Raw genomic sequence first — 11,983 nt, 5'->3', positions numbered from 1 at the left:
ATGTTCCTAAATCTTGACTTGAAATTTGCCGTCGAATGCTTCCGGTTTTGTCCAATTTCATCAAATTTTCAAAAAGTTATAAATAAGTTTGAATTTGGGCCAAATTCTGCCTATCTCAATCATTTTGCCTAACCCCTGTACATTAAACTGTCATATTTTTTCTTGAAATTCAAACACGCCTCTGGTTTTACAAGTTACAAGTTGGAATTAAATTAGCGTATATTGGTATAAATCATCTACGAGAAAAAATTAGTGTTTATTAATTTACGACAGAAGTAGGAATACTAAAAGTTATTTTACAAATACGTAATAATCACGCATGTACTGGTTACATTTTCTTCTGGAGGATCTGTTGGTTGTATCGGGTCTCTTAGGCAACCCTCTTTCTACACAGTCGATGGAACTAAATTTAAAAAAAATAATAACATAATATTTGCCACAATAATTTGTGAGTCAACCGTCGTAAGATCTGGAACTTTGTTTCAATTTTCCCGATTTTTCTCAAGCCCTAGAAAAATAAAACAAATCTTTAAGAAAAATAATCTATAATCTATCTATCTATCTATCTATCTATCTATCTATCTATCTATCTATCTATCTATCTATCTATCTATCTATCTATCTATCTATCTATCTATCTTCTATCTTCTATCTTCTATCTTTCTATCTTTCTATCTATCTATCTATCTATCTATCTATATATATAAAACTCAATGTTTGTATGTTTGTATGTATGTTTGTATGTATGTTCCAGCATAACTTCTGAACGCATAGACCGATTTCAACCAAATTTGGAACACTAATTCTTTATCTTAAGGAGACGACGATAGGGGGGTTATGGATGCTGTTTGGAAAAGGGGGAGGGTGTGGGGGGAGGGGTATTGTTTAGTTTTCGATTAACTCTGTGTAAATTCTGAACCCCTTGACCGATTGCAACCAAATTTGGAACACAAATTCTTTATCTTACAGAGGGGACGATAGAGGGGTTAAGCATGCTCTTTGGAAAAGAGGGAGGGTGTGGGGGGAGGGGTATTGCTTAGATATCGATCAACTCTGTGTAAATTCTGAACCCCTTGACCGATTGCAACCAAATTTGGAACACAAATTCTTTATCTTACAGAGGGGACGATAGAGGATTAAGCATGCTCTTTGGAAAAAGGGGAGGGTGTGGGGGAAGGTATTGCTTAATTATCGATCAACTCTGTGTAAATTCTGAACCCCTTGACCGATTGCAACCAAATTTGGAACACAAATTCATTATCTTACAGAGGGGACGATAGAGAGACTAAGCATGCCCTTTGGAAAAGGGGGAGGGTGTGGTGGGAGGGGTATTGCTTAGATATTGATCAACTCAGTGTAAATTCTGAACCCCTTGGCCGATTTCAACCAAATTTGGAACACAAATTCTTTATCTTACAGAGGGGACGATAGGGGGTTTTAAGCATGCTCTTTGGAAAAGGTAGGAGGGTGTGGGGGAGATGTATTGCTTAGTTATTGATCAACGCAGTGTAAATTCTGAACTCCTTGGCCGATTTCGACCACAAATTTGGAACACAAATTCTTTATCTTAAGAAGGGGACGATAGGGGGGTTAAGCATGCACTTTGAAAAAGGGGGAGGGTGTGGGTGGAGGAGTATTGCTTAGTTATCGATTAACTCAGTGTAAATTTCGAACCCCTTGGCCGAATTCAAACAAATTCGGAACACAAATTCTTTATCATAAGGAGACGACGATAGGAGGTTAGGATGCTCTTTACAAAAGAGGGAGGATATGGGGGAGGGGTATTGTTTAGCAATCGATCAACTCCTGAGCCTAAATCCTGAGCCTCATGACCGATTTGAACCAAATTTGTATCAAATATTGTCTGTCCTAAGGAAGAGATTTCAATGGATGTGGTTAAGTCATTTTAAAAGGGGGAGGGTATGGGAGAGGGGTATTGTTTAGTTATCGATCAATTCAGCATGACTTCTGAACCCATTTATCGATTTCCACCAAATTTGGAACCCATATTATCTGTCTAAGGAAGACTATATCAGACTGGGTAGGAATGCCATAGCTAAATGAGAGAGAAGGTATATTCATTAAACGAAAAGTTTAGTATACCTTTTAATCGCATAGTTAATTCAAACCAAACACGTAAACACGTAATCTCTACGCAAAGGAAACTATTATAGAGAGGCTGGAAAGGACTTTTGGAATAGGAGGGGGGGCTATTGGAATTGGGTATTGTTTAGAAAACGACTTAATTTAAAATCCCTCTTATTTAGTACATCCGAGGTTTTTTGACATTGTACAATGCTCGGAAAACTAATTGCCCGAATTCCTTAAAAATAGCAAATCCTCGACAATAACATTTTCCAGGTAATAACATTTCCCCAAAAATGACTAACGAAAATGACATTTCCCGATACACATATTCCAGAATATGACATTTCCCTGAAAATGACATATCCCTGAATGAAGCAAGCCATTAACATAACACTATTTGGCCTAAGGTCATTCGAAATGAAGGACATTTGGGATAATTATGAACAGCATCAGAAAAATCTTGCATAGAAAGCAAGCATTTGCTGGGTATAAAACAATGACAATTGTTGTTAATCGGAATAATGGTATGCCCAGTGAAAAGCAATGATTAATGTGTTTCCATCTGAATGGTGGATGTGATTGCTTCTTTGAAAGTAGGCATTTGCCCGGAATAAGGCAATGGTGGGTGTGATCCCTTCTTTAAAAATATGCGTTGCCCGGAATATGGCATCGATAGATGTTTTTCCTTCTTTAGAAACAGACGTTTGCCCTGAATAAGACCTTTCAAACCCACGATCCCTTCTTCAAAGTCAGTCAATGTTTCCAAAAGCCTTCTTTTAATCAAATGATAAAGTATGAATAGGTAAACACAATTACTTTGTTGACCAATTGGTTTTATCATTTCCCGATTGTAAAAGAAAATTGCAAACCAAACTGGCAATTCCGAGCAAGGCCGGGTACATAAAGCTAGTTAATAAATAAAATTCAAATATGAGAGGTTGGAATGAACTGGAAAAAACTTAGTTCACATCATATGTCAAAGACGATTTACCCCATGTCAATTTATGGCTAGCGTAAAAAGCTGGATAAGCGCTTTACCCACCTCCAATGTTTGTTGGGACGGGACGATTCGGATTGGGCTTTCGGAAATCAATCTCTGTGTCTGTGGCAATTATCAGGATATCAAGCACGTCGTGTGTGGGTGCGTTGAACATCCTGCAACATGATCTGAGTAGATTGAAAATGTCCGGGTCAAAAAAAAAAAAACAAATAACAAATTAAACTCGTTAGGGAAGTGTTGACGGACCTTGATTTAGAGTATATAAACATTATCTATATGTGTTTGAAACAAGGATGTTATCGATCATTTAGTAATCTGCGTTCGATCACTTAGTAGTTTGTCAATAACTCATACCAGAGGTTAAATTTCAAAATGTGTTGTATGGTGGACTTCTAGTGCGAAGGTTTTTCTACAACTCTGCCTAGCAGGTCAATGTTTGAATTTAACTTATAACGGAGCTATAGCGCTAGTAACAGTAACTTATACTAAATGATAATAAAATTTCAATACTTTAGTATAAATTACTGCTTCTGGAGCTATAGTTCCGTTATTAGCAAAATTCATACAACGAACTGTTTGGCAGAGTTGTAGAAAAACCTTCGCACTAGAAGTCCACCATACAACACATTTTGAAATTTAGCCTCTGGTATGAGTTATTGTCAAACTACTAAGTGATCGAACGCAGATTACTAAATGATCGATAACATCCTTGGTTTGAAAAATAATGATGTTAGAATTAAATTGTTTGAGTGCACTCTGTCTAGCGGAAATCCCATTAAAACGTCGTTGTCTCCCGTCTTTTTTTGTTTTTTTATCTTCCAAAACCCACCATCAAAACAAGTCAACAACATCGCAATCGATAGCTTTAGAACCCTAGAATCCACAGTTTTTCTATTGTGTAATTGTTATCCCTAATCTCCAGTCAGCCGCGTCGGTTACCCAAACTAACCCTAGTTGTAAGAATGAAAACAAGAACTGTAAAATGAATTGTATAAAAAAGCAAAAGTATCCGGCTTCGTAACGCCAAACGGCACATGAGCCTTCCAAATAGCCGCAAGATTAAAAAAATAAAAAATAAAATTAAAATAGCCTACTATGTGAGAAAACTTATAAATAAATTCGCACCACAATCTAATTTTGAATTTTGATGAAATTTGTATCGGTAAGCAATTTTAATCGTGCATTCTTATGCGATGTGTGGCTTTCTGGGTGGTATATAGCAATATAGGTATCTGGGCCTTTTACAAAAAGTTTGTTTTTGAAACAAACATCTATAACACTTAGTGTACGAGAATGGCAAAATCATTTTTTTTTCTTTGATTTGATCAGAAAATATTTTATATAGGTATATAAGAAATACTTTAAACAAACATAAATAATATTACACGTTTCCTTTTTTCAGGCCTTCTTCAACCGGAGAAACATGAACGTTATCCAATCTCGGAAAAGCGGTCCGACATCATCCGGGCGTTCCTGTGGCCAGCTTTAGTTCAAAACGGGCGCTGCGTTTACAAGGCCGTAGTTGCTACGTAACCCAACACATTACCAGAACTCAACCAGCATTTGCTCAAAGCTTTTTTTCCAATCGAATTAAACAAGAGAACTCATAGAAAGGCATTTGTTATAATGTAGACATTTATTTGCTGCAACCAATAAATCGAATCAAGAGTTATTGTTCCAAATAATAGCTAATTAGGTAATCCATAAAGCTGATTTTAATTACATACGCACTCTGAGTATCCATTATCGGGTTATGCCAGATCATGTACATATAGTTGTTAAGAAAAGTTTAAGTATTTTCACCACGAATAAATTGGAACACTACCAGTTTCGAAGTGATTTTGTTTGCTGTTGCGTTATCACATCTCCTTCGCATCGAGTTTCGAGACAACCCTCGGACCGGTTGTCACTGTTAACGATCGGCAATAAATGGAGCCTGAATTTGGCACCAGCAGCACTACTGCTACATTCCAGACGATGAGTTTGATAGTACTGCACGATATCGGAGGGGAACTTAAACTGGCGCTCCTTCCTTTTTACGAATCCGAGCGCGTACATTCTATTCGGAACGGTCAGGCGAATGAACAGGTTAAAGTAGACGCCAGCAGCGTGCACCGAAAGGATGTAGCGGATGTGAGGATGCTGTGAAAGGAAAGGATCGATAGCTGTTGCTGAGGTGTCAGATGAAATGAGATAATTTCGGTACATTTCCATTCTCTTTCAGTTTCGCCGTTTGCATAATCACTATCAATTGTATAATCCGAAATGATCATTTTTTCCAATAAAACGGTTGTGAAACAGTGCAATAAAACATTGAATTTTTCATGGAGTTTGAGATATTTTTTACATTACATATTGCTTTTCTGCAGTATTAAATCAAACTTCCAAATAGTAGGTAAGGCTTGTTCGCGACAAAATCTGGACACATAACTTTAAGAATAAAAATAAACTGCTGTTGGTTTATTTCGGTACGTTTTTCACTTCAAATGGCTTCATTCCTTATCGATGCTTCGATGTATGCACGAAACTTGGTGACATTTAAATTTTCTGAGAAATAATACGTGCCGAATGATTTGACATCCTCAGTAGAATCTGTTTCGAGCTCGTATCCTTCTGGTGGCTCATAAAATCCGTTTTTGATCCACTCTCTGATGTTTTAGATATTATCAAACAAGCATCGACATATTTTAAAACGCTTTGAGCAGTGTTCGCATAAAAACAAAATGTTTTTAGTCAGTTTCTGGATCGAGAGACCCGAATTTCAATGGCGACTGCACACAATTATTTCCGAACCTACAATTTCTTCGACGCCATTATTCACTACGAACTTGTAACACTTATAAGAAATATATTTTCAGAAAGTACACACATACATTCATCAACCTACGAAATATTTCACTCGTTGATGGTCTATTTCAAAAGTTATACGTGTTTAAAGGTGTCCAGATTTTGTCGCGTACAAGCCTTAATTGTTATAAAAATCAAAAGAGAAATCAAGAACATAAAATTTGAAGAATCCAAGATAGGTCAATCCAAAAAATTTAAAAAAAAATTGATGAACTTGTCATGGTTTTAATATTTCTTAAATCGTATGATGCTTTGACATCAGGTTGTCATGTGGTTTAAATAGTAAAAAACAAGTTGTATCTCACAAAAAAAAAGTAATTTCAGGTCAAGAGTTCAGATAAGTTTAAAATTAGATAGAAACGAACCTCCCAGAAAAACGAAACAGACCCACCTGCGTCTTGAACGGTCTAACCAAACAGCTTCCAACCGGACTTCCTCGTAGCATTTCCTCACTCTGCGGCCGGTCCACTGCCCAGAAGTACGGTTCCAGCTCCACGGTGTAGTAGATCACGTTGTACAAGCCAGACCCCGTCATCATCGGTGCCACCGCTTCTGGCGGGTCAGTGCCCTTCGTTTCTCGTTGTGCGGCATCTGAATCGATAGGACGAAAAAAACGCTAGTTGAGTTTTTTTTTTTTTTTTTAACTAATTTTATTTGCTAATTATCTAATACATGCATTCATCTCTTAGACTAGGTGTTCCGTGTTTTCTTAACACTATCATCCTTATTTGCTATGTTACTTTTTAGTTATTATTAATACATTTCAATTGCCTCTGGCAGTTAGAATTTTTCCTCTGGTTGAATTGAACCATGTAGGAATTACAATGTTTTCAACTTAAACTAAACCTAACCTATTTTATACTAAGGGTACAAGGAGTTAATCGTTGCAATAGAAGATTGCAACGATTTTTGTCTAAAATTGGAAATTATTTTGTTGGACATTTGTTGCAATGTCTCAATATTAGAAATTCTATGAAGTTCATTGGTACTATACCACGGAGGCAACTTCAGAATCATTTTCAGAATTTTATTTTGAATCCTCTGAAGTGCCTTCTTTCTGGTATTGCAGCAACTAGTCCATATTGGCACAGCATACAACATGGCTGGTCTAAAAATTTGTTTGTAAATCAAAAGTTTGTTCTTAAGACAAAGTTTTGATTTTCTGTTTATAAGTGGATATAGGCACTTAATATATTTGTTACATTTGGCTTGAAGGCCTTCAATGTGATTTTTAAAGTTAATTTTTGATCTAGCAGAAGTCCTAAATATTTAGCTTCGCTAGACCAATCAATTGGAACCCCATTCATAGTGACAATATGTCTGCTAGAAGGTTTCAAATAAGAAGCTCTCGGCTTATGTGGGAAAATTATAAGCTGAGTTTTGGAAGCATTCGGGGAAATTTTCCATTTTTGCAAGTAAGTGGAGAAAATATCCAAACTTTTTTGCAATCTACTACAAATGACACGAAGGCTACGCCCTTTGGCTGAGAGACCTGTGTCATCTGCAAACAAAGATTTTTGACACCCTGGTGGTAAATCAGGTAAGTCAGAAGTAAAAATGTTATACAATATGGGCCCCAGTATGCTGCCTTGGGGGACACCAGCCCTTACAGGTAATCTATCAGATTTAGAATTCTGATAGTTTACCTGCAGTGAGCGATCTGATAAATAATTTTGGATCAGTTTAATGATGTACAGAGGAAAATTAAAATTCATCAATTTTACAATCAAACCTTCATGCCAAACACTGTCAAATGCTTTCTCTATATCAAGAAGAGCAACTCCAGTCGAATATCCTTCAGATTTGTTGAGCCGAATTAAGTTCGTAACTCTTAATAACTGATGAGTGGTTGAATGCCCATGGCGAAAACCAAATTGCTCATCAGCAAAAATAGAATTGTCATTAATATGAACCATCATTCTATTTAAAATAATCTTTTCAAACAGTTTGCTTATTGAAGAAAGCAAACTGATTGAGCGATAACTAGAAGCCTCAGCTGGATTTTTGTCCGGCTTCAAAATTGGAACAACTTTGGCGTTTTTCCATTTATCTGGAAAGTATGCCAATTGAAAACATTTGTTAAATAAATTAACCAAAAGGATAAAGAGCTCTCAGGAAGTTTTTGATAAGTATGTAGAAAATACCATCATCACCCAGGGCTTTCATATTTTTAAATTTTCTAGTAATAGATCTCACTTCATCCACCTTGGTTCCCCACTAAGGGTCAACACCATTCTCTTGCTTGAGAATGTCTTCGAAGCTCCGTGTAACCTGATCCTCAATTGGACTAGTGAGACCTAGACTAAAATTATGGGCACTCTCGAACTGCTGAGCAAGTTTTTGAGCCTTTTCGCCATTTGTTAATAAAATTTGATTTCCCTCTTTAAGCGCTGGAATTGGCTTTTGAGGTTTTAAGAATTTTGTTAATTTCAAAAGGGTTTCGAACTGGGATCCAACTTCGAGACATTATTCTCAAAGTTGGTATTTCTCAGAATAGCGAAACGTTTTTAATTTCATTTTGCAAATCTCGCCAAATAACTTTCAACGCGGGATCGCGAGTTCTTTGGTATTGCCTTCTTCTCACATTTTTAAGACGGATCAGTAGCTGAAGATCGTCGTCAATAATAATGGAGTTGAATTTAACTTCACATTTCGGAATTGCAATGCCTCTGGCTTCGACAATTAAATTTGTCAAAGATACGAGAGCATTATCAATATCACTTTTGGTATCGAGAGGAATATCAACATCAAAATTCCTATCGATATACGTTTTTATATAAATCCCAATCAGCTCTATGATAATTAAAAGTAGCGCTGATTGGATTATAAATATTTCTTGTGAGATTTCAAATGTCACAGGAAGGTGATCAGAGTCAAAGTCAGCATGAGTTACCAATTGGCCACACAGATGACTTGAATCCGTTAAAACTAAATCAATTGTAGAAGGATTTCGACTGGAAGAAAAACAAGTTGGTCCATTGGGATATTGAATAGTATAATATCCCGCAGAACAATCTTCAAATAAAATTTTACCATTGGAATTGCTTTGAGCATTATTCCATGAACGGTGTTTGGCATTGAAGTCACCAATTACGAAGAATTTTGATTTGTTGCGAGTCAGAATTTGAAGATCAGCTTTCAACAAATTCTTTTGCTGCCCATTGCATTGAAAAGGCTAGTAGGCTGCAATGAAGGAAAATTGTCCAAAATTTGTTTCAACAGAAACTCCCAAGGTTTCAAAACTTTGGTTTCAAACGAAGAAAATAATTTATGTTTGATACGTCTATTAATGACAATGGCGACCCCACCACAGGCGCTGTCAAGACGATCATTTCTGTAGATAAAATAGTTTGGATCTCTTTTAATGGAGAGTCCTGGTTTTAAATACGTTTCAGTTATAATGGCAATATGCACATTATGAACTGTTAGGAAGTTGAATAATTCATCTTCCTTACCCTTAAGAGAGCGGGCATTCCAATTTAGAACTTTCACACAATTATTTGGATCCATTGAAACGAAGTCCGATAACAATTTTTTGTGTGTACTTTATACCAACCTGAACAGCTTCAGGAATGGTATTTGCTTTGAACATTGCATCAATCATGTGATGCAATTGTTCAGTTAAAATCAAAATCGGAAGCAGTCATGCTACCTGAATCAGCAACATGAGCATTATTTTCCGTTGGGACATGGGTATAAACCTCATTTTGAGAAGAGAAATTTTGTCTACCAGCAGCGATGTTTGCATACGTAGGTACATTCGAAAATTGGAATTTACTGAAGTGCTTGCTACCCGCTGACGAGCGGCAAAATTTGTTTGTGAATTGTGGTGGGTATGAATTGCTCGAATTGCTGGTTTCGAAATTTGAGCGTTTGAAAAATTTCTACCCGTCGAATCTGGGATCCGATTGGAATTTCCGTCATCAATTTTGCACGGGAATTCAAAACTTTTTGCGTGAAGGGCATTCCCAGAAATTGGATTTATGATTGCCCCACAGTTTGCGCACTTAAATTTATTGGAATCTTCTCTCACAGGACATGCGTCCTTGGCGTGAGAGGTTCCACCACAAATCATGCATTTAGCATCCATGTGACAATGTTTGGTTCCATGACCCCACTTTTGGCACTTACGGCACTGGGTAGGGTTTTGGAAATTTCCCCAGGCCTGCGGAAATGTTCCCATGTAACACGGACATGAGACATAATACAGGCCTTTTCCAAACTTTTCATATTATTTAGTTCACTTTTGTTAAAATGAACTAAATAAAATTCTTGAGAAATGCCCTCTGGGAAGTACCAGAGTGGGATTTCTTTTCATCTTAATTACTTGGACTGGTGAAAATCCAAGTAATTGAGAAATTTCAATTTAATCTCATCCAGTGATTTGTCATCACTGGGGAGACCTTCAAGACGACTTTGAACAATCGCTCAGTTTTGTCGTCGTATGTGAAGAATTTATGGCGCTTCTCAGTTAAATAGTGAAGAAGACGTTTGCGATCGTCAAAGGATCCCGGCAAAACGCGGCAGTCACCCTTCCTAGCAATCTGAAATGAAACCTTGATCCCCTGAAGGTTACTCAAGATTTCATTCCGAAAGCCAGAAAACTCGGCAACAGATACCACAATTGGCGGAATCCTTTGTTTCTTCGCATGAATCGAATCACCTGGGCTAAAGGTAGATTCGATTTGCTCAATTTCATCATTAATCAAATCGAACTGATTGCTCAGTTCGATTGGTGAAGAATTATTTCCGATATTAGAGTTAGAAGGAATATCTGAATTCTCCAGCTTCCTTCTATTTTTCCGCGCTTAGGCAGGACGGTCTTGAAACCTTGTTTCTTTGAAGGAAGTGGAGAATTCAGAGACTCCCCTTCCTCTTGTTTTTGTTAATACTCATTGCTGAGCGTGGAGACGTGACCTTCTAAGAGGTTTTTCCCAGAACGGTGTCCCTGCAGGATTACCACCGCTTGTCGGAATTTTACTTCCGCAAACGGGTCCAACGTAAAACGAAGGCACGGGTCCTTGCAAAGATCGTAACGGGATCAGTGGGTACAAATAGCGCTAAGAAGCACCGTTGAAATTAAAATAGCTTCGGGTAGTATTAAAAACTTCCTTCCGCAAAGAGAGAAAGAACCGCACAGCACGAAAGCACGATGCGGTCTGAACGCTAGTTGAGTTGTTTTTCCCGTTTGGAAACCATCTGCTGCGATGGCATACGAAGACACTGCCATGCCGAGGAGTGATTAATTGTTTTTCCGCTATTATGGGTCGGCCGCGTGGATGTGGCGTCCCGTTCGACTAATTAGTCTCCATTTGTGGTGTCTCTGCGTGTAAACTGAATCAATCACCTTGCTCACGCCAATGATGCGGTTGCTGCTCGGGTTGTTGTGGATCATCACCATTTGATGACTGTTGGCAGTGGTATTGATCTTCGGCGGATTGAACACTACTGGTGGACGACGTTGGACAGTGGCGACGCTGGCAGTAGATCAGTTCCATTATGTAATCGATGATGCGTTGCACTAAATTGGAGAGCAAGTTTAGCGAAACGGTAACGCAACAGCAGCACATTGATTTTCTGCATCAAAAGGAATTCGACTCAGATGACACTTGTCTTTGTAGACTTCTGGACCGAGTAACGTTCGGCAGATGCTCTCATTACGACGATTTGCGGCGAACTGATTTCGAATTGTCGTAATCATGTCTGGATTGTAGAGCGGCGCAAATTCTCAGACAACATGTGGTACAGATGTTGGTTGATTTTCCATTACTTACGGCTTCATTCAACATTTTGTACCACCTCAAGGAAGTCGACCACGAGTATAGATTCAGATAGCATAGTTCTACAGACACAATCTGTAGACACAATCTGCACAATCTACTCGAATCAATAACGCTCCAATTCTAAAAGCAACGCAGTGATTATTCATTATTCAGCAACGTATCGAATTTAAAAAGTAGGTTCCAACTTTTAAAATTAATTAGGGGAAAAGACGGCTTTGGCAGGTTTTGTTCTTTTATTGTCAGGGGGTTTTTGTCGACCAAATTT

The 11,983-nt window shown here is 37.7% G+C and overlaps 1 protein-coding gene across 1 annotated transcript; it reads right to left on the bottom strand.

Annotated features, from left to right (window-relative positions):
- Nucleotides 1-4,495: 4,495 nt before the first annotated feature.
- On the bottom strand, nt 4,496-11,575 carry LOC134204255 (uncharacterized). Its single transcript, XM_062679075.1, has 3 exons — nt 11,283-11,575; nt 6,327-6,526; nt 4,496-5,230 (listed from the first exon to the last, which is right to left on the bottom strand). The coding sequence occupies exons 1-3, from the start codon at nt 11,503-11,505 to the stop codon at nt 4,910-4,912; spliced, it is 744 nt and encodes a 247-aa protein (XP_062535059.1). The 5' UTR covers nt 11,506-11,575; the 3' UTR covers nt 4,496-4,909.
- Nucleotides 11,576-11,983: the final 408 nt, after the last annotated feature.

This window comes from Armigeres subalbatus, unplaced genomic scaffold (assembly GCF_024139115.2).
Source record: "Armigeres subalbatus isolate Guangzhou_Male unplaced genomic scaffold, GZ_Asu_2 Contig487, whole genome shotgun sequence".
Classification (NCBI taxonomy): domain Eukaryota; kingdom Metazoa; phylum Arthropoda; class Insecta; order Diptera; family Culicidae; genus Armigeres; species Armigeres subalbatus.
This window is presented reverse-complemented; position numbering and strand designations above follow the sequence as displayed.

Excerpts from the sequence above, each read along its gene's own strand:
- LOC134204255 (XM_062679075.1), bottom strand. The coding sequence starts at position 11,505 with ATGTGCTGCTGTTGCGTTACCGTTTCGCTAAACTTGCTCTCCAATTTA. Across the intron at positions 6,527-11,282 it reads GCATCATTGGCGTGAGCAAG|ATGCCGCACAACGAGAAACG; the intron begins GTGATTGATTCA and ends CTATCGATTCAG. Across the intron at positions 5,231-6,326 it reads TTAGACCGTTCAAGACGCAG|CATCCTCACATCCGCTACAT; the intron begins GTGGGTCTGTTT and ends TTCCTTTCACAG.